The 25268-nt window shown below is 45.5% G+C and overlaps 1 protein-coding gene across 1 annotated transcript in view; it reads right to left on the reverse strand.

Annotated features, from left to right (window-relative positions):
* The window catches only part of LOC124297571 (metabotropic glutamate receptor 2-like), an 81536-nt gene extending 62771 nt beyond the window's left edge, over nucleotides 1-18765 (reverse strand). Inside the window, exons 1-2 of the mRNA XM_046748739.1 lie at nucleotides 18119-18765; nucleotides 8836-9449 (exon numbers count right to left, since the gene is read on the reverse strand). Coding sequence (XP_046604695.1) covers nucleotides 8836-9343 — 508 coding nt within the window. The 5' untranslated portion in view covers nucleotides 9344-9449; nucleotides 18119-18765. The remainder of the gene's footprint in view (nucleotides 1-8835; nucleotides 9450-18118) is intronic.
* Nucleotides 18766-25268: the final 6503 nt, after the last annotated feature.

The following is a 25268-nucleotide window of genomic DNA, read 5'->3' on the forward strand; positions in this document are numbered from 1 at the left end:
GCTCCAAGTGCTTTCAGTTTCTAAGAAAAAAACTCCTAGAAATGAAGTGATGAATTACTCGAAAGCGTCCATCAGCGCGTGATAGGAAAGGAGAGGAACGAGCTTTTGCTCGATTCGTTTGTATTTTCTTCCATTTCTGGTTATCCTTGTTGGGATTCAGTTTCTCATGCCCGAATTTCTCCGAGGCTTTACTCACGTTTAAACCGCTGTCCATGTGGCGTAGAAAGACCGGGGAATTTCGGACGGGAGAAACCGGGGCTGATTTACTTGCGTCCGAGTTTTAGAGTGGAGTGCCAGCGAAGGGCGGCGCGATTCGCTTGCATATTCAGTAGCCATTAGCAGTAACTCTTGAAGCTCGTTCGATTCTGAAAACGGCGCAGCGATATACAGACCGATAGGAATAAATGGACAGACTGGAACCCGAAATCGCTGCGAATCCTCGAACCTATTAATCCCCCTCCCCCCCCCCCCCCTCCCCCTCCGATGATTGCTAGATCAGGAACAGCAGGGAGAGATTTGGGGGAAAATTCTTTCCCGGGAAAGTGACAAAATTGACGAACGAAAAATAAAGGATAATAAATGTACTGAACAAAAAAATTGCCCGGCTCCGGATGCGCAGATTCTGGTTCTGCGAGTCACAATTTTTCTCCATCCTCGTCGGGGTCACGAACGAAAGGCAATCATTCGATAGATTTTCGCTGGGCGAATATTTTTTTATACCCTTCACCCGGTCTAAATTGGGAATCTGGGATTGGACCGGAGTTGGTTTAACCCGACCGGGTGTGTGGATTTTGTCCGCAGATGTAATTCGGTTTACACACGGGGATTTTACACACAGACATGTCCATTTAGCTCTTTGTAAGTCCGAGATTAACAGCGGCGGTCAGTTTTATACGCCAATAATTACTGTTCATATTTTACTACGTTGGCGTTGTTGTACGGAATAATGAAAACATTTTTAAAGGGCTGAACGGATCGAGAAATTTTGTCGGATAGTGTAAGTCGGCTTAGCCCTTTTAATTACTCAATCATTTCGATCATAATTCATGGTTTTTGATTCTTCTCCGTACCAAATAACGTAATACTATTCTGATGAAACTTATGAAAGCTGAATTCAATCATCAATGCTGCGTATCAGCTTGCGTACTTTCTGACATTTTTTTCGACTGAACCGGGCGGTAATAAAACATTGAGGACTTTCATTCCGCCCGTAGCTTCCGCGTCCTGAGCAATATCCACAAAACGAACAAGGGACTCTGACCGCTTGACGAACCGGGTAAATTGCGCCACTCTGCGTCATTTGACAAAGGTACGAGGGGACGTAAAACAGCGTAACTATAATTAAGCGGGGTCCGGAACAATGGGAAGCTATCATATTGTTTCGAGTTGACAATGCCTTGCCAAGCTCTTTCTAAATGCACTGTGCAGCTACCGTGTCCAGAAAGTTACGTCCGCGTGCGGAAAGCTTCGCAAGCGCGGAATTCTCGTCCTCCGCGTTCGCCACGTACGGCTCAATTTTCTTCGTTTTGCCGCTCCGCTCTCTACGAGGAACGTCAACGCCCCGTGAGCTTAATTAATGGACACCGCTGCAGCATTCGGAATACATAATATATCAGCAAGGGTCACGCTTTCGAATATCAATTTTTATTTACGTTCCACTTCGTCAAATTTCAAAGCACGCGGGTATTTTTCTTTTCCTTTTTTCAACTACTCTTTTTCATTGCGCCTTGGTTGTGTGAGCTTGCGGGAAAGAGTAAAAATTCAAAGGGCACCGCAAGTCTCGGAGTGCTAGAAACACGGAGAACGAATCTCTGCAGTCGGTACTCCGAGCCTTGATGCTTGGGTACGGACTCGTAATTTTTATTCTGATTTCGTTTTAAACAAGCGACGGGACGCGACGAGGCGAGAATTTCACCGCATTTTTCTTCCCCGCTCTCGACGAAAATCGCGACGTTTAACTCGGCGCCGTTTCCACTCCTCTGATGGAACCGCAAGACGTGTAGCTTCAAAAAAATTACGGGTCAAGTTTTAACGACGTTCTCTGGTGTCGAGCAGCGCCGCGATGAAGCTTGGCACAAATTTTGCTTTCCAGGTTTCTTTTTTCCTTTTCCTTTTTTTCTTACGATATCTTGGGAGCGAAGCTTGCTTGAAGTTTATTCGACGTCCGATCTTTCCTCGTGAAAACAGGAGAACTGTGCTTTCACTTTGATTTTTAACCGGAAAGGAAGTACGAAAGAAGAGAGAGTTTTTTTCTTTCGCAGACAACGACGATTTTTCTTTGCCACAAAATATGAAAGTTTCGATCACAAATCATCCTGCCTGGAGAATACTTTTCAAAAGAATCAGGAACCCCGTTTTCGATGAGCGACGGTCGATAAGCTAATAAACTGTTTCAAAGTTATCATTTTGTTCGGAACCTTATTACCGCAGCGTGATTAAATCGAGCTCTGAATCAGAATGAAATAAAATAGTAAACAGCGAGAGAGAATAAAATGGTGATGGAATATATTTTCGACGGTTCGATTTATCGAAGTTCCGTACACTCCGTACTTTTGTTCCATCTCTATAATTTAACGACGGCCAATAAAAATCGAGTGCGGCCTCGTTATGCCGGTAATAAAACACGCGAGGTATCGGAGCTGCCGCATTGTTCAACGATAATTCTCAAACATTTATGGATCTCGATAGCTGTGGATGCCAGATATGAATACCGCGATAGAATCCCCGGCGGCTTGCCTTGCTGATGGGATGTGCGAATTACGTATGACGCGATCGCGGCGATGCGTCTTCCGGAACGCGGCTGATTCCGAAGGAATGAAAATTGTGGAAAAAGGCAGTGCCGATAAATTTCGTCTCGTCTGTAACATGAGGTGAAAATTCTAAGTCATTTCTTTAGTGCGATACGATGTAAGAATGGCCGAGTATAATTGATTTTTGATCGTCTCGATTATTCTTTCACGATTTATCGAGTATAATCGATTAATCGATCGTCTCGATTCTTTTTCCTCACAATCGTTCATTGTTGTTTGCACAATGTATCAATTACTATCATTGTCTTACTTACCGAGTACTTGTTTGATGTAACAAGTGAAAGATAAGTGAATATTTTCACCTGAAGTTGAAAAACATTTTGAACCAAGCTATAAATTATAAAAAAACCTTTTCAGTATCAAGACTATGTCCTGAAATTTATGAAATTTTGATCTTTAATGCGCGGTTTCAAAAAAATATGAAATAATCGATTAATCGTTCAATTTTTACGGATTTAATCGAGTCGTGTTCGATTATTTTTTTGTAACGCATGTCTTCGAAACAGACACCGTATGACGTATGCCAATTTTTTAGGCACACAGGTGCGAATTTCAATTTCCATTACGAATATTATTTCGCGATCTTTTCACCCATCGATCTGGTTCACCGTGCCAGCAATCTTCTGTGAAACGCGAGGTATCAATTATATTAACTTACGTCCGTTCGTAGTTCCATAAAAATTTTATGAATGAAATTTCTCTCCACGTCATATACGGAAGATTGAACGTCGCTCAAGTGCCATTACAGGCTGCGAAAGAATCCCGAGTCTGTATTACAGGCATCGCCCTGGAAGCATATGGAAAATACGTAGGCGTCTACCACCAAGGAGAAATAAATTCCTCGTATAAATTTCATGGCTCTTCTCGTATGCGTATGTCTACGTGTAATGTACGTTAGCCTTCATATTTCAATAAACTTAAACGGTTCTGACCACATGCTAAACACGCGATGCGCGTGCTTATTGAATTCCCATTGTGTTATCACTTTACTATTTTCTTCAGCGGAATCGATGCACGCAAAGCGATTTTCTTATTTACAGCAACCGCTGAAGATTCACCAAGATTTATTACAGCGTTAAGAAAATTGCGGAGGAGGAGGAAATATGTCGGCGAAAGTTCAAGTTGGAAGTAAAGTCGGGGATAATGTTGAATATGTATATATCTGAAAAATGTTGCAAAATTATTAACTTTCTTCCAACCGCAATATCTTTTACGCGTATAATTAAATCGCATCTGCATACATTTGTAAATATATCAAGTTTTGGACGAATCAACGAGAAAATGGGTAGCAAAAATTTCGCTTAGCCGTACAAGAATTTGAACGTAAAGATGTTTGTTCTACGAGAATCACATTTTTTTATTTTACGTTAATTTATCCTGCAAAAGCTGACGTCAATGGACTCCATGAAAGTGGGAAAAAATAGCCAAGGGACCGTGTCAATTCGTCGGATTAAAAATCACGGTCCTTTTAGACCGGCATAAATCTGAACGAGGCGCTTTTTTGTGCCTGATCTTTGGGTTATTTTTTGCAACCCCTATACGATTCATACCCTAGATGCGGACCACCAATCCTTCACCTTTTATCTTCCACTCTCTACCTTCCACCTTTTCACCTTCATACCCTCTCCATCCATCCGCAAACTTCCGTATTTCGATCCCAGATACAAAACTTTTCAGAGCGAATCGGACAACGTGTTTAAGGAACGAACGTTTTCATTTGAAATGAAACGATCACGCGATTTCGCCGCTAAATATCACGATGACTGAGTATTCGAATCGTTCTTCCGATTCGTACAGATCTATGCGTCCAATCTTTTATGTACCCAGGTTGGCTAAAACAAATTTAGAATTCTCTAAACATGGCGAAAGAAACGTTGCCTCAATTCTAAAAAGCGTGATTTCACTTCGTAACACGAATGATTGTACCGATCGCTTTTTCGTCAAGTCCAGCAGCATCTCGTTGATTGAAAAAATAGAGAATAAAGAAAAAAAAAACAAAAAATTAACCCGTTTCTTTCGCCACAGTTGACCACCATATTCGGCATATTCACCGTCGATCCTTTATACGTGTTTAACTTGATCACCGTTGATCGAGCAAGGATCGGAGGATGCGACGACGCGTCTGCCCACAGGTGCAATAATACTCATCGTCAGCCACCGTTTCCAGGGCAGAAGACTCTTTCCGGAAAGTGCAGATCGTGCCAGTCCTCCGGCTGGTTTCCTCGTTCCCTTCCAGTCTCTGGAGACGTCGTTCGCCGTGTCGTTATCTTTACGATCCCCGGGTACCTCGGGCCAGACGGGAAATCTGTTACCCCGGGAGACGGGGGTGCGTTGTCCTTTAAAAAACTCGGCTCGGACGTCGGTGAACTTGCCCGGCTTGTCGAGGGAATTAAACCCCTTCCGACTCCGATTACCGTTCCTAGTTCGGATTAAAATTGCGCTCAACTCGAGTGTTGTGCTCGCGTTCGTTTAATTCCCGGTGCTTCGCGACCCTCTCGCGTCAAGGGTTGCCTCTCGTGCCAATTTAAACGTTTGCAAAGCCGGCTCATCACTGATCGTCGAACGGACTTTGCGCAGTCGAAAATAAACGGACGCACGTAACGCGAAACTAACTTTGGTACACTTGAGCCATTGTACAATGTTCCAAATTCGAGTGCAACTCTGACATTAGTTGCTCAATCTAACCCGAGTTTTCGATATTTCAGGCTGCAAAATTGAACGGGCAATTCTCAAGACAGAGATACACGTAGGAGGGGAAAAAATATGCGTGACGAAAAGAGGTATTTATTTGAGTAAGTGAAGTTGAATTTTTGGAAAAAGAATCAACTATTGTTTTTCTTGGATCAAATCAGAGATTATTAGATTTTTATTAGATTTTGACCCCGGCGTGCAGTGTAAGAGTTAAGAAACGTAAGCGTGCAAAGCCCATTTTAGGACTCGCCCGTAAAAGTGAATTCTTTCAAAGTGATTTTTCGAATAGCCGGACCTTTCGCTTAGCTGGTACCTCGCTTGTAAATTCAAGCAACAAGCAGCCCACCTTGTGACTTCCAGGCGTCCAAGTTGATCCTTCCCAGTTCGCGTAACCCGTTAGGTAGAACCAATACGATCTCGTACCTGATAGTCTAACGTCCGCAGGCAAAGGTTTATTGAACTATTTCGTGTAGGCAATATTTGCACATGTTCTAAGCGCGATATCGCGTGATAGGTTTCGCTCCACCATTTCAAGCGCAATAAATCGTTTGGCTTTATGGAAACTTCACCGCTGTACGTTAACTCGAAGGCCACTTTGCATCGGCGACAAGTATCGAAGAGTCGATAAATCACTACTCTTGCCGGCTCTTTGCTGCGACGCGTCAAAGACGAGACTACCGGTTAAAACCAACGGCCCGCGATTACTGGGGTGGGATTACTTCCGAGTTGTAAATTTGGCGCGCGGCGGGAGGGCGAAGCATCCGACTGTGGGCGAAATTTAATATCTGCGGTGAAAATCATTTCGTCCGAGGGCCAGGATACCTGCTAATTGAAACGAACGGTGAAATTTACGGTTGAGCTCAACGCGTGACCGGGGGTTAATTGTTAATCAAATTCCTGCTGTTACGGAACGTACAACGAGACATTGATTACTCGACGTCAAATTAGCCGGGCATGCAACTCCGAGGCACGTACGATGCGAAATTCATACGAGAAGAGGGTGAAGTTGTTCCGAGGTGGGAAAAGACTTCGCGTTTACACGTTCGTCGGACGTATCGGAGAGAGGAAGGAAATCCAATAAACCGGATACCTGCTAGGCTGTTTCAATTTCTCCCATCGTCGTGCCGGTTATCGTTATGTTATTGCCGTTCTAAGAAGAACCCAGATTATACGCGATACAAAAATTGGTTGCGGTTGGTTCCACGCCGAGGAAGAGCTGCCGTTTCGCGCTTTTGGAATTTGCCAAAATTCACTAAACCGTAAAAAAAACGAAACACACTCGTATAAAACCATTGTAAAATTAAGAAAATATGGATTTTCCCCTCGATCTTGTCGTAAGCCCAGGACGTCTGCCAAAGCGTCCGTTTTTATACCTTCCTATCTACCGCCGGGACATCGCGAGAGGATTCAAATTTTATTTCGATACGGCCGTTTTCCTTTTCCCTGGTCCGCGTATATTTGCGGCGATAAATGTCTGGCACATCGGTTGTTCAATGTAAATTTCATGTCCCAATCCGCGTGCCCGTATGGCGTGCGTCGTGATATTACACTCGCGGCGTGTTTCCTTTGAAAAATAAATGGAACGTAGCAGGGAAGAAACGTGAGGAATACCAGATATTTACGTATGTTTTCATTTCGGGAAATGAAACGTGACCGTTAACACTGCGGTCCGAAACGACGGTCCCTCGCGCCAATTTGCCGCGCGCTTCCTTCGATCTTTTCTATCCCGGCAGCTGTGCCTGTGTAACTTTTAAAATGCCTGAGGGCATCTTCGTCTGTATTTGAGAAAAAAAGTCGGTAAACAAAGGCCTCTTAAGTCAGGGCTAACCAACCTCCGTCTCGGTAAATGAATTCTCTCCACTGCAGCAATGTCTTATTTTTGCATATCTAATTGCTCCAAGAGCTTTGCGAAGCGCTTTGGCGAAAGCCTGCGCGGAAAGCCTTTAAGCCCTCCCGCGGAATCTCCGCCTGTTCATTATTCTAGCTAGAAACTTGAATTTGAGACGGTCTAATTGATTGAGAGAAAAAGAGGAGTGAAGAAAGAAGAAGGAGAAATGATCGGGAAAAATTGAACCGTATTTAAACGTGATCGGCGAGCCGAGAGCCCGATTCATCCGAACCAACGATCCGGCAAATCTTTCTACCCTAAAAAATAAAGCTCCCGGAAAAAGCTCGCTCGATTATCAAGTTTTTCGTGCCTATCGACGGAGAAAACCGTTTTGCACGATCCTGCGACTCGTGCTAATTTCTAATTCGGTTCTTAACCCTGGAGAATAATTTCACCCGAAAACAATCCACGTACGTAAGTGTGCCAGCTGTGTTTAAACAATCGGATGAAACACGAGAATGACGAAAGTGGAAGGTAATTGTGGGAAAACTTTTTCATCCTGCGAAAACTTATTCCGGGTGGCGAATAATGCACGAATGTGGAATGCCTCATCACGTGTAACGTCTGCAATGCATCGGTACGCGAATCGCGTGAAGATCCGGCACGTACAAAGTGGAAATTTGCGATAAGAATTCTTGAACAAATTTAATCAGCCGTTGTCGTTATGGAAAGTTATTTCCAATAAGCGACTCGATAATAACAGACTTAGAGGAAGAAAATCCCGTCGCTTCAAGACTGCAGCAGCTGCGTCACTCGACTCTCCCTATCCGAAAATACATATACATACACAGACCTCGTACCTTTCACGGTTTTATTGGCCTCGTGGTTCGCAGGGCCGATTTATTACACGGCGTAGAAGCACCGGTAACCCCGGATACGCGAATCCCGAAACTGTCAACGAAATTCCTTGTACGAAATCTCTTCCGACTTATCAAACTACCGGAAGAGAATAAGAACCACGCATTCCACCAAAGTTCCCTTCGGAGGTCTCAGGCTTTTCCGGTGAAAAGTGAGGAGATTCGTTTCGAGACTTTGCATCGGGGAACGCGGTGGCGCGGACGTAGATACGCTTTTATCCCGTTGGCAAGGTTTAACAAAGTGTTTTCAAGCTCTGAAAAATTTGGCGTATTAATCTGAAGTCGGACATCTCGAGAGGTTGTTGGACACCCATCGAGTGATACCCTGAAAATACTTGCTCGTACAGTGTCCGTTGTTCACTTATTTTTCGAATTTTCGGATCCCGAATTACAATTTTCAAATTCTAAAGACTGGTTTGAATTTCGTTGGTTGGAATATATGATTATACAGCTCACTTTTCCACCGTGAATCGTATACCTGCTCCCAAAAAGCTCGGAATATCGGATCCTCGGTAGTCGGATGGTTGATAAAATCTAAATACGAAGCGAAAGGAAAGAGACTCGCTTCCCCTTGACAAAGTCGACTCACCTTTGATGAAGTCGACGGCCATCTCGAGCCCGTACGTGTCCTTGTCGCAGTCGTCGAGAATGTGTGCGCCGATCTTAACGCCGGGAAGGATGCCGCCGCCGGAATTGAGCCAGTCGAGGGTGTAGAGCATCGCCTCGAGGGCCTGGACACCACCCTGGGGCATGACGGGGCCGCAGGTGACAGAGTCCTCCCTCTCGTGGACCATCATCAGTCCCCCGAGGACCAGGTCGCCCTCGACTACGGCCTCCTTCTTGACGGGCCAATTTATGGTGGCGGGAACTTGGGGCTCCTCGGAGGACCTGAACTTCCTGTCGGCGTGCCTGATGCGGTGATGGGTCTCGGGGTTCTCTAGGTGGCTCTTCTCCGCGGCCTGGAACACCGGGCTTATCGTCGTTCCCGAGTCGAGGAACACCTGCTCGTAGTTCGCGTCCCACTCGTACGAGAATTTCGAACGGCGTCCGCCATTCCCGAGGCAGATGCAGCCGAGCAGTAAGAGGAGCGACTTCATCTCGTCATAGTTGCCCGATGCGTCGATTAACCCCTTCGGGGATTTCCGTTGCACTGCCGAGTTCGATGGCCGGCCGTTCACGATTCACAACAATGTCCATTTCGGCCTGTCGGATAAGAGCACGAATAGCTCGTGTCACGCGTCTTGGGCCTTGGTTGGGGAAGATCGATGAGGGGTGGAAGGTATCGCGGCCTTCGGGCGATGAGGCAGCGTCGCAGATCCGAGGCTGTTCGTCTAACAAATATCACAATCTCGCGGGGGTTGGCGTTGCGGCAAGTTTTTAGCCCTCTAAGTTCACCGGGTTCCATTCGTCATCGCGGCCCACCCCTACAGGCCAAGTTGCCTTTTCGTCATGCCGACGACTCCGAGGGAGTCGAGTTCACCGGAGAAAGAAGGTGTACGCCTGTACGGCCATATTTCAAAACAAACCAAACTCGAGTATATCCCTCATTGTCGGCCGCGGAATGCTATCGCGGCATGTATCGAGAAAATACGAAGAACAACAAGTATTAACAAAGAAGGGCTTTTCTCCTAAAATTATCTCTTCGGAGCTTTTGAAACCGCCTAGCGTGAGGAGAGAATGGTCCGGGAATCGGGGCGCGGTAAAACGGAGTAGATTACCCCGGATATCATTTTATTACTCGAGTGCCAATAAAAAAGTTCAAATTAGCGTCTCAGGTTCGTCGGGAGCGTAAACGCGCGAAACGGGTTGGATGGGATTGCGAGGCACGCGGCACCAAAGTAGAGATTTATTATTTCCCCCCCTCGGCATTCGTCGACAATCCGCCGGTAGTCGGGCGAGTTTAGCAAAAGTTTATTTTTATTTTTCTCTTTCTTATCGGAGTCAACGCCGACCACGCCGGCAGCTGTAGTCACCGGCTGCGATCCTCGTTTCTCGGCCGCGAGGCCTTAGCATAATGCAGCTATTAGTCGGATTGCCCTTCCGCAGCCCTCGCCTCGTTGCCGTGACCTTTGTTTCAACCCGACACTGCGGATAGACTTTTTTAAGCAACTCCGTCTCACCGTTTCACCGTCTAGCAGTGCTTTCGGTTAACGATCATTCGCTCCGGATGGCTGACTGGCGAACGGCTCCGAATTACCTTGAATACACTCTCATCCCCCCCCTGAAAACGGCATCCAGCCCATAGATCTCAGGGACCGACGGATGGAGCAGCGACTATTAGGCGAGCCTCCAAAATTTCAATCAGTTAATACCTCCCTCAGCTGGTTGTGCCATTTATTACGAAGAGCAGGGGTTGCCAGTCCTTCTAGGGTCTCGATGACGAACGGCTTTATTTCCGCCATAAATTCGTAGCTAATTCCAACGCGTTTTCCCGGCATCGCGTCGCGAGGCGTAAAGCCCGCTACAGAATCCGCGTTTGTTCTTAAGGTACCGAGGGCTGCCCGACAAGATCACCAACCCGCCGTATTCCATTGTACTATGCTTAGCCCATTCTGAATTGCAAAGGACGATGGGACCGCTGAGGCCTCATCGGTGAACCGATGCCACGCTTCTCCACCGTACAATACCCGTGTCAAAGCGACGTCTATACGCGCCTCCGAGCCACACTACTTGTCAGTTTACCGTTGATACAGGTGCGGTCATTCTCACGCGAAAACGGCCCCGACCGGGATTACGAACGTCGGGCAACGCGCGTTGATACGTTCGAAAGTAGCTCTGGTCACCGGAGGGAATACACGCGATTTAGGATAGTTCGGAAATTGAAGACGAGAAACCAGCCGGATCGCTCAAAGTCATTTGAAATCACTTTGGACCATCGAGCGTGACCCGCTTCGTGCCCTCAAACGAGTTTGAGTCGCCACTATAAACTGTGTCGAATCTCTACGAGCAAGGACTCCGATAACGTGTTTAGTTGTTTCCTGACGAGGATCGAGTACAAACTAGGAGCTAATCATTCGGCTACCCCGACGCAACCGTTCAGTTCGTGGATAAATGCACCTGCCCTTCGACCGTGCATATTTCATTCCGTAACTCGGGTCTACGGACGGCAAACTACTCGGCTCCCAAGTTCGAACCCTCTTTCCCCAGATTAGGTGTGGCTTCGGAGCACGGGGTGCTATTTACAGATTATGGACAATCTACCGGTGAACATGCAAAGGGATGAACCCACCCCTGCTCTCGTCGATGTGCCAAGCGGATGTGCGTCTTGATTTGTCCTCGTATCAGCGGGGCTCCGTGTTCAAGGATGGGGAAAACCAGCGAGGCTGAACGGAAGGCGTTGATAGTGGATCGGGAGGTGAATTCGTCTCTCCTTCGAAAGGCGTAACCAAAACGATCCTGCGTATGACAGGTCTCGTCCTCGTTCCTGTGACTTTGCGGAATGAAGGTGCTGTTTGATTTAGGCTTTGTCCGAAGCATCCTGCACGGTTTCCCACGAATAGTTTCCCCCTTTGATGCAATCGAGTTTCTTACGATACAAAAGCCAATTATAACTTGTCCGTTTAACTTCGACTATACGTGCGAGATTCTGTCAGTCCCTGTGTACACAAAATTCACTCCACCTTCTACCGTCGGCCTTTCGGAAAACTTTCGCTCAGTTTCAGTGGCGGGGAAGCTCTTCGCGAAACTTATCATTCGATCATAAATTGTGCATTATTATCATTACCTCGATGTTGCTTAGTTACAGCTTTAAGCCGAGCCAAGCTTCGTTACTCTTACGGGCTCCCTGGTTTTCCTTCGTTTACAAATTATCAAGATGATCGTATTACTGTCCTCCGAAAATCTCGTCGTCCAAGCAGCGTAATGATCTCGGAAACTCGTTACCCCTTCCGAATCGTTTCGAACTGATTCCGCTGTCGTCGAAAGTTTAACACTCCGCATCACCGAGACACGAACACGATACTTAATCGCATGTATGAATTCATCTCATGCTTGCGAAAATCGATGATTTTTGTCTCCGCCCGAAGTAACTCGATGAATTATTCCGCTCATCCGTCATGGAACGGCTGAATTCTTCGATTCGCGATTCGTCCTGGGTTCCTTTCGCTCGGAACTCGAGGAACCATCACGTATGCGAGGAGACAGATGATATTCGTGCCCGATCGAACGTGCTGGATGAAAAAGGCGACGCGTTGCACGCATACTCGGAATCGAATTCTCTAGGACAGAAACGAATTCGCGTCCCGTTATCCCGACTGGATCCCGTCATCCAGCTGCTGCAATTAACCCCATGTAGGCATGATCCCGATGGTTGAATAATTTCTCTGAACAGCAGCGTCGAGTCATTGTTACACCCACGCAACCCCTCGGATGTTGGTGAACACTTGGATCCCACCCGGGAAAGGAGTCTCGTATGTCTCGCGAAAACTTTACGACGAAACTCGGATAAGAGAATAACCGAAAACCTGGAGTAGGCGTTGAAATTGTACTCCAGTCATCCTCTTTCAGGGCGTTTTCATTCGGTTTCCCGGGCGTAATTGAAGAAGTTACTTGATGGACTTCGCGGACTTGAACGAATTCCTGGTTCAAATTTCTCCAGGAACTACGAAGAATACTAGACCCGGATGAAATTCTACCAATTTCGGCAGGTATTATCAAATTTCTAATTATTACTCTTCCATACTTTCGGCTATCCGGCTATATTTCAAGTAATTACGGATTGGTTGTCGATGCTGCTCTCAGCGTTTCTCGTTTTTCTGTTAAACGGGTTGTCGTCGTCACTTTTGGAAGTGTGGAGATCCTGGGACGAGGTTGAAATTCCGAAATGGAAATGTTCCAAAAGCGAAAAATTCCGAATATTTAGTTGGCGAAAGTTGAAGTAAAAAAGTCAAACTTTGACAATTTTTCGCAATGTTGCTCTGCCAGAATTTTACATTTCGCTACTTTGCTCTATCGTAACTTTCATTTTCGAAACCTTGAGCCGTCGGGTTTCCGCCCATTAGGAACTTTGTCGTTTCTGCAAAGTTTGATTTCCTTACTTGAAGTTTCACCACCAAATCATGAGGAATTGGGCACTTTCGGAACTTCAACCCCGACCCAACAACCTTTCACGTTTCCGCTGAGACGGTGAGATGGATTTGTATGGGATTGTATTGTATTTGATTCACTCGCGTTCTTCATCCTTCACGAAGGCGTGTTTTCGAATCGGTCGAGACGTGGGAGTACCGCTAAAAATGGAAGTAGCGGCGATGATCGGGGACTCCACGAGGTATAACGGATCCTTGCAAAAACGTTGGATAAATTCACATCGATGCGATGCAGCGTCCCGTGTGACAGGAAAACTAGGGTATCGAGGCAGAGGATCGCACGTGTTCGTCGTTTGTAAGTCGGCCCCGGGGTGGTTCGGTTGGTAAATGTAGAATCGATATGATAAACCAGTTTGCATAAATATGTATCGAAGATGTATACTTGGGAGAAAAATTTCCACCGGGGGCTTTTTTCCCGAGATCCTTAACTACGGAGAGTCACTTTGCTCATTTTATATCTCCCGTCCCGGGCAAGTTTCGAGGCTAACAATTTTATTCAAGACGAGAATAATCGCATTCTCGTTGCGCAAATTCCCCGGCTTTTTCCATCGGCCGCGTCATCCGATACACTTGTATCGAAAACAAGCTTGAGATGTTCGCAGCTGGAGTGTGTATAGAATTTAATACGCTATTTGAAAGGAGATATTCTTGGCAAGGACGATCATTAAGCGGGTACGTCATCAATTCTTTACCCTTATCTATAAACTAACCGACAGGAGTAAAAACTTTCCCGCTTTTCTCTCAGACGTCAAATTTTTCTTCATCATACCCGAACCGTAATGACGTGAGATTTTTTACGCTTACGAGACGACGTCACGTTTTTAATATCCGTTTGCGCAATTTAACACCGAGCCGCAGACGATGACGATCTACGGCAGCATAATTTACCCTGATTCTGGAATAAAAATACTCGCGTCGGATGTAAATCGCGGAAGATGAAGAGAGAGAAAGAGCGAGAAGGAGGGAAGAGCGAAAGAAGGATATCCGTGAGAGGCGCGAAGGGTGAAAACTGTCACTGCAATTGGTTCGGGAATTATTTTATAAACCGGAAACCTGCCTATTTGTTCTATCGCGGGTGTTTTCTTGCAATTATTAACGAGCAAACAGCGCCACCGTGGAGTGTTTGCTCAACGCTTCTATAAGTATTGGATAAACGCGAGACCGCGGGATTCAAGGATTTCTGAATTCCTCAGAAGTATTTTCATTAAAATTTACCTCCCCTCCCCGCCCCTCCTCCTTCCGCCATCACCCTTCCACCCTTCAGTCACCGACACTCGAACGGATTCTGCCTACTTGCGCCGACTTCTTTTACCTCTATTGACTCTTTTTCTTCTCTCTTTTCTTCAGGATTTACGTTCCCGGTGTATCCGTCAAACGTATTTCAAGGTTTGATTGAACTGGTATGAATTTTTTACCAAGCTGGTGTATCCTTTTCAAATAATAATACCGTATCGCTTTCATCTGCAGGTTTTACCTTGTACACTTCTTATATACATATAATATATACCCTATTTGCATACGTTAATGAAGGATTATTATTATTATTACTGTTATATCAATGAAAAGAAAATAATTTTTAATCTCTCAATTTATTTTGCGATTACATTACACTCCTCGATATTACGGTCTGACCTTTTCTTTATCTTGATTTTTTCTTTTTTCTTTTTTTCTTTATTTTTTTTTACCCCCATGTAAATGAAAATACCAACCTTCGGTATTACGAAAAATAGAAGGAGGTTAATTTGTCAAAGTTGTAAATTTTGTCGGCAGGTTTTTAATTGGACGATTAAAAATATAGAAAAATCAAGTTTCGCGAACTAATTGTTTCCACGTTTCTCAAGTGAGGAGTAATTAAAGTTAAAATGCAAATATCCGAGGGAATTACGATTCGCCGGTACGCGGTAGAAAATTACTAGCAGCGGCGAGGGAAGGAAAAAGAAAATGGTGAAATAAAGGACTAGGAAATCCACGACCCTGCGTCATTAGTCATTATACCAACTGGGAAAAAATTTAGGGGAGCGATACTCGGGGGAAAAGAGGGGACATTTATGGTATATACGAGGTAAGTGCGACGAGCAGGGTTTCCGCCCCTGGGGAATTTACTTCTACGGCCATCTGTCGGCCCTATTTGGATGTCATATATTTATACACAGACACGGGTATACATACATACACGTAGGTATGTAACGCGGCAACGATACAAGGAATAATAATTTCCCCGGGTGATTCGAGGATCGTGTCGGAGGCTAATCGTGATTTCTTTTACGGCCAAGACCGCTTAGCGACGTAACCTGACGACGGCTAAACGCGGGGTGGAACGGAATTTGATATCACGCCAGATTAAGGAAACTGGAATCAAGTGTTTCCATTTTGCGGAAAGGGGCACAGAGTTTCGCCGAACTTGTTATTCTGCCTTCTGAACAACCGCGGGGGGAGAATATCGTCACTAAGCCGCGGGGTTATGAAGATATTAATTAACGACGCTCACCCGGCCTCCGTTCGTCCCACAGGATCAGGACCCGAGTTACTCAACCCATTTCCAGAAACTGCCGCGCGTATACATCTGTTTCAGCGAATCGTCGACTTACGATTCGGGCAAAACGTACATGCACGAAGAAAGAGAAAGAGATCCGATTGCGGTGATGAAGTTTTTTTAAAAAAACGAAGCGCAATATATGGAACCACGCGTTTTTGTCCGTTCAAGCGTTACACGCTTGCTTACGTAATGGAAAAAAACAACTCAAATCGGGAAAATAGTGAGAAGAGTGAGTGACTGATGTAAAGTGCGGAGCTCGCGGTTGATTTTACCGGAAATTTTTAACCCCCTGTGAACGGATCTCGAGCCTCTTGTGCAAAGTGAATCAACAGGTGTCCATCTCATTTGTAAGTACGCGGTCATCGTTGAGTTTTAAGAATACGGTCGTCGCGTCACGGATACGGTCGAGGTTTTGGACTGTAACACGAGGTTGGGAATGCAAATTCAAGCGAGACACATAAAAGGGTTCCCGAAACTCCGTTTCCCCAAGGAAACGAAATTTCGCGAGGAATGATAAGCCGATTCCGGGAATCCTCTTTACGCTTCTTTTTCTTCCAGGCGTCGCAAGTCTTGTGGGATCTTCCCGAAAAACAGCGCGAAGTCTGGTGTACAAGAAGGAAACGAGAGGGTTCGACTAACGAGGATCACGGGCGAAAAGGTCACCGCTAATAACACGTTCAACTACTCGCGGGTACTTCGTCAAAACGAAATTGAACCCTTTCTCATTAGTACCGACCAACTTTTGCGGCGAATTGCAGCTGCGACGACACGGAAATCCGCGAACAAAAGACCCGGTGTAGAGTAGAGTTTTCGCACGTCGAATACGCGTGAGAGTTTGCTCACTCCTCGGAGCTTGAACCATTATTTAGAGCACCGTTGTTAGGCTTGTACCTCGTACGCGAAACGAGGTTATTCCACCCTCGGAATTTTCCTGCTGTTACAGTTTCCCTGAACGAACGACATTCGCAATCTTGGCTCGAATCTAATCTCGGTTGTAAGAAATTCGATTCACTTTGTTACGCGAGCCTCGGTGGATCGGATATTACCCGAAATATTTCACTTACGCAGTCAGGTGACGTGGTGGAAAGTTTATTTATACGACAAACAACCGTTTGAATACTCGAGCGTATCGTGATGTCCTCCCTTCTTTTCACCGGTGCTTTAAGCCGTGCGATTTTAGCCACATAGCCGTCACTTCGATTATGATAAACGAGGCTCTTGTAAAACAAAAATGAGATCAAGTAGATTGTTAGCACAATTGTGTCCGTAATCTGAGCCGGTTGAACAAGAAAAGTTGATTAAAAATGAGCCGAGATGAGAAAGGCAAGGTCGAGAGCTGGTAATTTGATAAATCTTGAAAGCCGCGATGGAAAAACAAGATTTTCTTTTACATAATAGATTGGGGCATTGGAGAAATACTGAGGCGGGACACGCGACGCGTATGATATGCCGGTAAAACTGGCGAGGAGGTCGAGTTTACCGGATTAATCACTCGCCGTCATCAATCCGAGGGATAAATCTGGCGTCGGGCACTCGGGCTGTTTGAATAATGATACCCGTGAAATAACTCTCCAGCCGAAATACGCGTCATTCGTACAGACAGGGTGCAACTTTGCCCCCCCCCCCCCCCCCCCCCGCAGGAGAAGAAGGGGTGAAAATTTTCCACTCTAACGAAACGGCTGGTAAGCCTGGAGATCCTTTCGTCTTCGTCACGGCTTATTAAATTGCGCTCAACTTCGCAAAGTGTGAAATATAATGAAATTCACACGAATATTCTCACCGCGAAGTTCACTCCGCGGCTGCGAACAGGACGAAGAGTATTACAATTTCAAATAATGTCTGCAACGTAATCAGGATAATTGCCTTGAACCTGCGAGGGGGAAATACCGCTGGATCATCTTGTCAAACTCACCCCAAAAGCTTTTATCCGTCAGATTAGGAGGGAAGTCTTTTTGCCACGTTTCTCCGCACGATTCTAACTCTAATTTGAAAGCCACCCCAAACGCCGAACGCTTGTTCATACAAGCGGCACACGACCAACCCCCGAGGACGGGGGCGGCTGCTGAACCGAAGTTAATACGGGCTGATTGCGAAAGGGAAACCGGATACACGTATAAGCTCGGAAAATAGGCACGAAGCGAGTTACAGACATAAGGAGAAATCAATTTATCGCTGAAAGCCTCTCGAGCCTCGTGCTTAGGATTAGAAATCTGCGTACGCTGCCTCTGCTCCGCAAACATATCTATACTTACGGTTGAACGATCTCCAAACTTATACATCACGATCGGAGCATTTTCTCCTCTCCTTTTCGCGTTCCACGCTCCGACGATTCGCTCGCCGACATCATACCATTCGCGTATACGGTTGTATTATAGGTACACGTTTCGGATGCGTGTGTACATATATAGATTTACTGTGGTACCGGTATTGAAAGCTGGTTAAATATTGATAAAAAATTATTCGGATATTGTTTACCGGAGGTTACACACCTGGCGAATTGTCATCGCGAAATTTAATTACGTCGAGTTTAATTGTAGAGAATGAAAGAGGGAACTGATTGAATGAATTTATTTTTTTTTTTTTTTTTTTATTCAGCAAGCTACGAGCTCAGTAGTCGTGTACTTTTTTTAATTCCTAATTATTCACCTTCGGCGGAGTAGGAGTTAAACGAACGAACGACAGTTGTGGAAAATTGCAAATTGATATCGGCGAGAAGAGCTCGACCGTGCCGAAGGGTGTTGAGACGGTTTAATTATTGCCAGCATGATCGGGGTGTTCGGGGTCTGTCGGAAATACCATAAGTACGAACGGTCCCCTTGAGATTTCTAAGATACGGGAATCTATATCGCGCGAAACGAGGTCGACATTGTGGACTAGCCTTAAGCTCGAGTACCGCGCGGCTCTGTGCCAGAGCAGCCACTGAGGCACCGCCGACAGCGTGAACACCGGCTTTGCCGTCGGGGGTGGGGGTGGAGACGGGCGCAGATACGGGGAGACAGAGGGGGGGGGGGGGGGGAGAAAGTCAACCCCGAAGATAGAACGATGGACGAACGAACCACGTGTCGATTTTTGATGGAAAATGTAGTTTTTCCTCTTGTCTATCGACCCCCTTTCACGACCGAGAAAAAAAAATCGAAATTCACATTTCACGTATGAAGAAAACAAATTACTCGGTTTCATATCATTCCTCGCGAGACCGCAGCTGAACTTGATATGAAAATTTTCATCTTAGGGTGAATGTATGGGATGTAGATTCTAGTACAGTCGGGTCAAAACAGCCTTGAATGTAAAACGTGGCTGAAAATTATTTCGGTCGTTTAATTTTTCTGAACGTTGTAGATGAGAAGGTGGAGTTCGAATTGAGTACTACTTAAGCTCTTGATCTGGTACGCAGGTATTTCTTAAATTAGCCAAAACTTGAACAGTTTCGTCAGTTTCAATCTTCGAAATCTTCTTTCGTCGCGTTTTTTTCTCTGCCAAATTTTAGCCATGGCTGTACGTCTCGTAAACCCTTCGCAGAACCCGTTTTTTTTTCTCGAGTGCGGTGAATATAAAGTTTTCGTACCGCCGAGGCATAATTCGAAATCTTTTCTTAGCGCACATCACGAGAGCAGCAATAAGGAGGTAATTTTTCCGGCTTATTGAACTACCCGAGTATTTGCTCTTATTTATTTATTTATTTTCAACTCCCAAACTCTACGATACCCTTCCAGCACAATTTTTTGTGTGATTTCAAGTACGTACGCGTATACCGGTACGGTAAATTGGAGAGGTTCCCGAGTAGTCTGAATTTGAATCCAAGTTTTCCTCAAATTATTTATAATTGGAATAATATCACGATGCCGCATACCTTCGACGGATTTTAAAAAGCTGCAGAGCTACAAGCTGACGGATACCTTGTCACAGGGGAATTGCATACAACGTCCGGTGTATTAGTAATTTTCGTTGTCATTCTCCTATCTCGTCTTAACGGGCAATACAAGCTGCAGGGAGTGGCTTGCGCAAGTTCGACGATCCCTCGAGTAGGAAGCTATGTTCCTATACTGCTTTACATTACCAAGCCAGTGTCGTATTTGCGCGGAGAGGAAAGAAAAAAGATGGATCATAAAAAAATAACAAATAATAATAATAATAAATAAAAATACATAATGGAAATTAAAGTGAAATATCGCCTTACGGAGCACTTTCGGGTAGTGTTATTTTACATAATAAGAGAAAGATGACAAAGAATGGGAACTGGAGTGTGTAACGAATCGCAATAACATTGCAGGTAAAAGAACAAAGGTGGAAAAAACGAAACGGCTTAAATGAGGCTTAGTTCTAACGAGCTTTTAATCTGTTTCTCACAGGGAATACGTAATTTTTCCCTTTCCTAAAAATTATGACTATCTTCCGTCGTAGTTACGCGCGTTTCGGAAGCGACCCTCGCCGTTTTGATATCGCAGTTCTAGAGGCGTGATATTGACTGTACGATAATTAAGATTGGCAACGAAGAGACGCACGCGGCGCGGCAGGACGGAACTTTTCTCAGCTATTTTGTAATCAGATTTCTTCCGGCTGTGTCGAAAAGTTTTAAAAAATTCAGAGCCTGGCCCGGCGTTTATGCATATATATCAGGCAAGTTTGCGAATTAAGTCAAAGAAGATATATAGCCAGGTATATCCCGGGTCAGCTTCTCAACTTTCATACAACTTCGAAGATCCTAGCCGCAATTTTAGCGCGTGGGCTGCACTTCCAGATTTTACTTTTTTCTTTTTTTTTTTTAACCTCCGACGGTCTCGCGGAACTCGCTTTCAGGTCTCGTAATTTCGTAACCAAGCACGCGAGAAGTCGATGCGGCATCGATTAAGCGCTTCAAAATTTATCAAACGACCCCGGCCAAATACGCGTTGATTGAGTTGAGTGATTGATATTTGTCGAGCCGCTCTCTGCAAGCAAGTCGTTAATCATCGGCGAACGCTTCGAGTTTTTGTCGGTATAATTTTAATGTTAAACACGACGACTCTGCTCGTGTCGCGAAAGCTCTCTGTCCGAGGAAAATCAACGATTGGATTATTTCGACGTTTCGAGAACGAGAGCTTCGGCCGATAACGCAAGGCGTGGTTTATCCTCAAGATCCCGAAGCGCAACAGATTGAAATACGTATGACCCATAATCGAAGCGAAGTGTTCGTTCCTGTTTGCTTTTCGTTCTTTCATTTCCTTACCCAGCAGTTGCGGACCGGGGTTCCGACTTCCAGTTCGGACTCACTTTACCCGCAACAACGCACTTAGTTGTAAGAGTTATAGGAACGTGTGCGAAACTTGGAGCTCTATTCACATACAACGGAGTTACTGGTTCCAGAACAAATAACACGGGGTGCCAGAGCTTGCAGCAATTATCTATTCCCGGTTCTCGCAGCTTAATTATCGCCGTAAGAATAAGCACCCAATTCGCTACTCGGCAATTATTCAAAGAGGTCGGAGTGAATACCAACTTTGAGAAACGGGGAAAATAACGCAGACTACATTCAGTCACGTTGTAGTTGTTTAATCCGGGCGAAGAACTTGGTTTTTAGACTAACGAAGTGGGGCGAAAAAGCTGATTGTATCGTTGCAGCTGGAGCCAAAGTTACAACGGAATAAATCACGGCCATTTTACCGTCCTCGGATCTTTGGCTCGGTCGGTCACCTCGTCCCTCGGGACACGACTCGGGTATCGTTGTGAAATTGACGCAATTAACTCCGATTCGTCAAGGATCAGAAGCGGTGTCCTTCTCGTATTGTCTCTCGAGTGTCGAACATCTGGAACGAACGCGTCGGTAGATCCGCTCGATTCGAGAGTCCATTTGTCGACAGTATAATCGTCGAACTCCGCGTGGAATCGGGAGAAGTCTCGAGACTCCCTGATCCGTCGAGTATTAAGTAATCCCTAAATCCCGCGGTCTGGGTCGTTGAAGCTTCTCCGTGCCCAGTGGGAAAAGGGATTGTGTCGAACCTGTCCGGCCTGGAATATAAAATTGGAAGCAGACACCTCAGACGTCGCGTGAGAAGCTCGATATTTCCAAGTAAACATCGTCGGAGCTTGCTTTCGTTGAAATCGAGTTGGGAGCAGATATTTTCGGAAAAGCGACTCGCGCCGAGTTTTCCACCCTCGCCGAGCACGCGGCTCTTCGTTTGCCTCGCTCTCCGCGACGTCTTTATTACTACGGGACTAATCTCAGTGAGTGCGAGACTCAGGTAGGGAGAGGTGGACGCTGTTATTAAATCCGTGAAGTTCGGATGAACGACCAACGAATACCGAATGCGACTCTCGAGGCAGCCGGCGTCATTGTTTCGCTTTTGATGGCCGGTGGCTGAGCCGGCTGCATGTTGTATTTGATCCAGACTAAAAGCTCTCGGCTGTTGTCTCTGACCGAGGGTTGATCCCTCGGTTTAATCGGCAGAATCCTGAGGGAACGGTGCGCGGAATCTGGTATATAAATTCGTCGCACGTACACCGTATGACCCTTCCGCCGCTCTGCTCATGCAATTCCGTCCAAGGTTCGGACCGCGACGGTTTTACTCCCAGCAAGTCATCGGCGCCGGTGACAAGGATTGGGAAGAAAAGAAGAAACGAACATTTTTTTAAAAACAAATAGGCCGATCCGACTGCAGAGAAGATAATACGCACGTAGAGTATAAGCGCGATACTTTTTTTCTTCTCCCAAAACTATAATTTCGATCTTGTTTCGAGGCAGTCGAAAGAAGTTGGGGGAAAAAATTCCGAGACACAGTATTGCGCGTAATTCATTCCACGTCGCGTCGCGTTGTCTGGGCCGTATAACAATCCGCTATTATATCCAGCGATAAGTGACAGCCATCTTACGACCGCTCTGCAGTAGCTGGTAATCGTTCCCGGGATCGTTCGACGAAAACGGAATGATTTATACGTATGATATCTCGGCGGGTATACGGTTAGTTGTTAACAACCGCGGCACCTTCCACCTTCGCCATTTTCTCCGGGCGTTGAATCGACGCAATAACAATACCCATTCGCCTTCTTACTCAATCTTTTCAACGTACGGAACGTCAGCCGTATAACCGTTTTACTCGGTACGTGAGACCGTTTCGTGTTGCTGGAACCCTTATTTGCCATGCATCATATCTACGGAAGCGGCACATACGCGTCTGGCAATCTTGTCTGTGACAAGTATCATCCGACGCCCACGTTGTGGGAAAAATCTTCGTTTCGTGGTACGTGCTTAATTTTCCCTCAATTATCACATTAAGTTAGCGGATAGCGGATAGCGGAGCAATGGAAATCGGAGTTGCGCTGAAACGACTGTAAGATCCGACGCCAAAACCAGACGTTTACTCAGAGACGTTTTTTAATATTGGTAAAAGAAGTTTATTTATACTTTTACATAAAATTTATGGGTAATTGATCAGGCTGAATGATGAAAAAATGAATTCAAATAAGGTTGATTGCGAATCCCCCGTCCCTTGATAAAGAAAATCTCAGCCTCGAAATTAGCACACTTATTAAAGATCGTAAGCTGCGTGAGTGCTCACCGATTCCCAGCCGAGGGTTCGTTAGGTGATGGGGTCTGAGCCCCTTGTCTTATCGTCAATCCTCCTTATAGGTATAGAATCAGCTCGACGAAGGGCTCGAGGATCCGGCTTAGGTACCTTCGAGTCTGCATATAACGGCATACAAACGGCGTGTGTAATGCGCGTATAACTTGATGTTCCACCCTCCGCCCCATGCCCCCGAAACTTTGCGACAACACGTAAAGTGCACGTGGTTCACCGTTACGTCATGGGATCGAGGCTCGCCACACAAGCCGGAAACTTTGCAGGGAAGAATCGGGATCAGGCGCTTCAGGAACGAACAATTTTTCACCTTGGTTCATCGTACAAAAGGTACAAAAAAACAAGAGAAAAAATTAAAAAAAGAAACCAACCCTGCGTTTGGTCCATGGAATTTACTCTCACGGATATACAGGATTTTGTTGTTGTATTTTTAAAGATTTAGACTCTCCTTCCACTCGATCCTGAGACATCAATAAAGCGGCAGAAAAAGCTTTTTTACCTGGAATCCTGGTCCTGATTCGTTCCCGAGAATCGGTTGGCTTCGGTTACGTCATGACACGCCGCTTTTTACAGTATGTACTGGTTTTGCGTGGGTGGAAAGGGCAAGGTACCAAATTTTCAATCAAGTGTCTACTTAACCTTTCGACGTCGCACGTCACGCCGGAAGGCAAGGTTACTCGGGTAAATGGTTAAGCGGATTCTTAGCTGTAATTTGTTTTCGAAAATCTAAGACGCGAGACGAGTGCGTTTGGCGGATATTGAACGGGATTCCGACCGAGCGGAGAAGCGCTGTGATCTTTTTCATTACGATAAAGGAAAGTAGAGAGAAAAAAGAGAAAAAGGAAGCGTGGCTCACGAATCCGTGCGAATTTGACGAATATTTACCGAAACAAAATCGCACACGTCTCAGATGCCGGAGAATCGCGCCAATTCTTTTCCCGAGTTCGATGGCGGTACGTGTCACGGTTATGGTATTGCGAATAAATGGCGAAATCGAAGGATGCCGGATGTATTCGAGTTGAAATTCGACCGGCGATGTTGAAGCGATGCTTTGTGTGCCGTGAATCGCCAAATGTCCCCCGCGGAGTCTCTTCTTCTCGCAATTTTGCCAGCCGAACTTGGCTGCTGAGCCTCCGTCGCCGAAATGCCTATGAAAACCGCGTCGTTTTCAATACCTCTTGTAATTATAAGACACAAATCAAGTTTTTGGCTTGTTAGATACACGGCTCTCTACACCCAGTGCCGAGCCTCGACTTTCTATCGAAAAAGGAAGGCAATTTTGGAAATTTATCGTCGACGATAACTGCTGCGTCCCGCGAGATGTAAGGAATGTACGTGACTTTGTGCTAGAGATTCTTTGTTATTTCAATTTATTTGTACGCCTACTTCTCGCTCTTCTGCATTCTTTGGATTCTTCACATTAGACGGAATTTTTCACACCCAATATAGATAAGTGAGAAAAAAACACAAACACACGCAGGCGCAAATCAAGTAAACAGCTTCTTCGTAATATCAAACTCGATTCGCCAACGGAATTAAATAAGCTATTCATTTGCTCGATAGTTTCTACAACTATAAAATTTCATTCGAAAGAGAGAATATCGCTCGTAAAATCGGTAGCTTACTGAACTTTTATATAACTGTACAGGTACTCGAGTAAATTCACGAGAGTGGGGAAAAAAACCCTGCCATTTTATTTCGAAACGTCGAGTGGCCGCCCTGAGCAGAGATGGTCGTATAAGATTGGACGATGGTGTCTCGGAACGGAAATTGGGGTTGAAATTTAGAGGTTATTTTTTTTTTTCTAGGCGAGACCGTTCCACTTTCACGACCACTTGTTTCCCTGGTT

Source organism: Neodiprion virginianus, chromosome 2, assembly GCF_021901495.1.
Source record: "Neodiprion virginianus isolate iyNeoVirg1 chromosome 2, iyNeoVirg1.1, whole genome shotgun sequence".
Taxonomy (NCBI): Eukaryota; Metazoa; Arthropoda; class Insecta; order Hymenoptera; family Diprionidae; genus Neodiprion; species Neodiprion virginianus.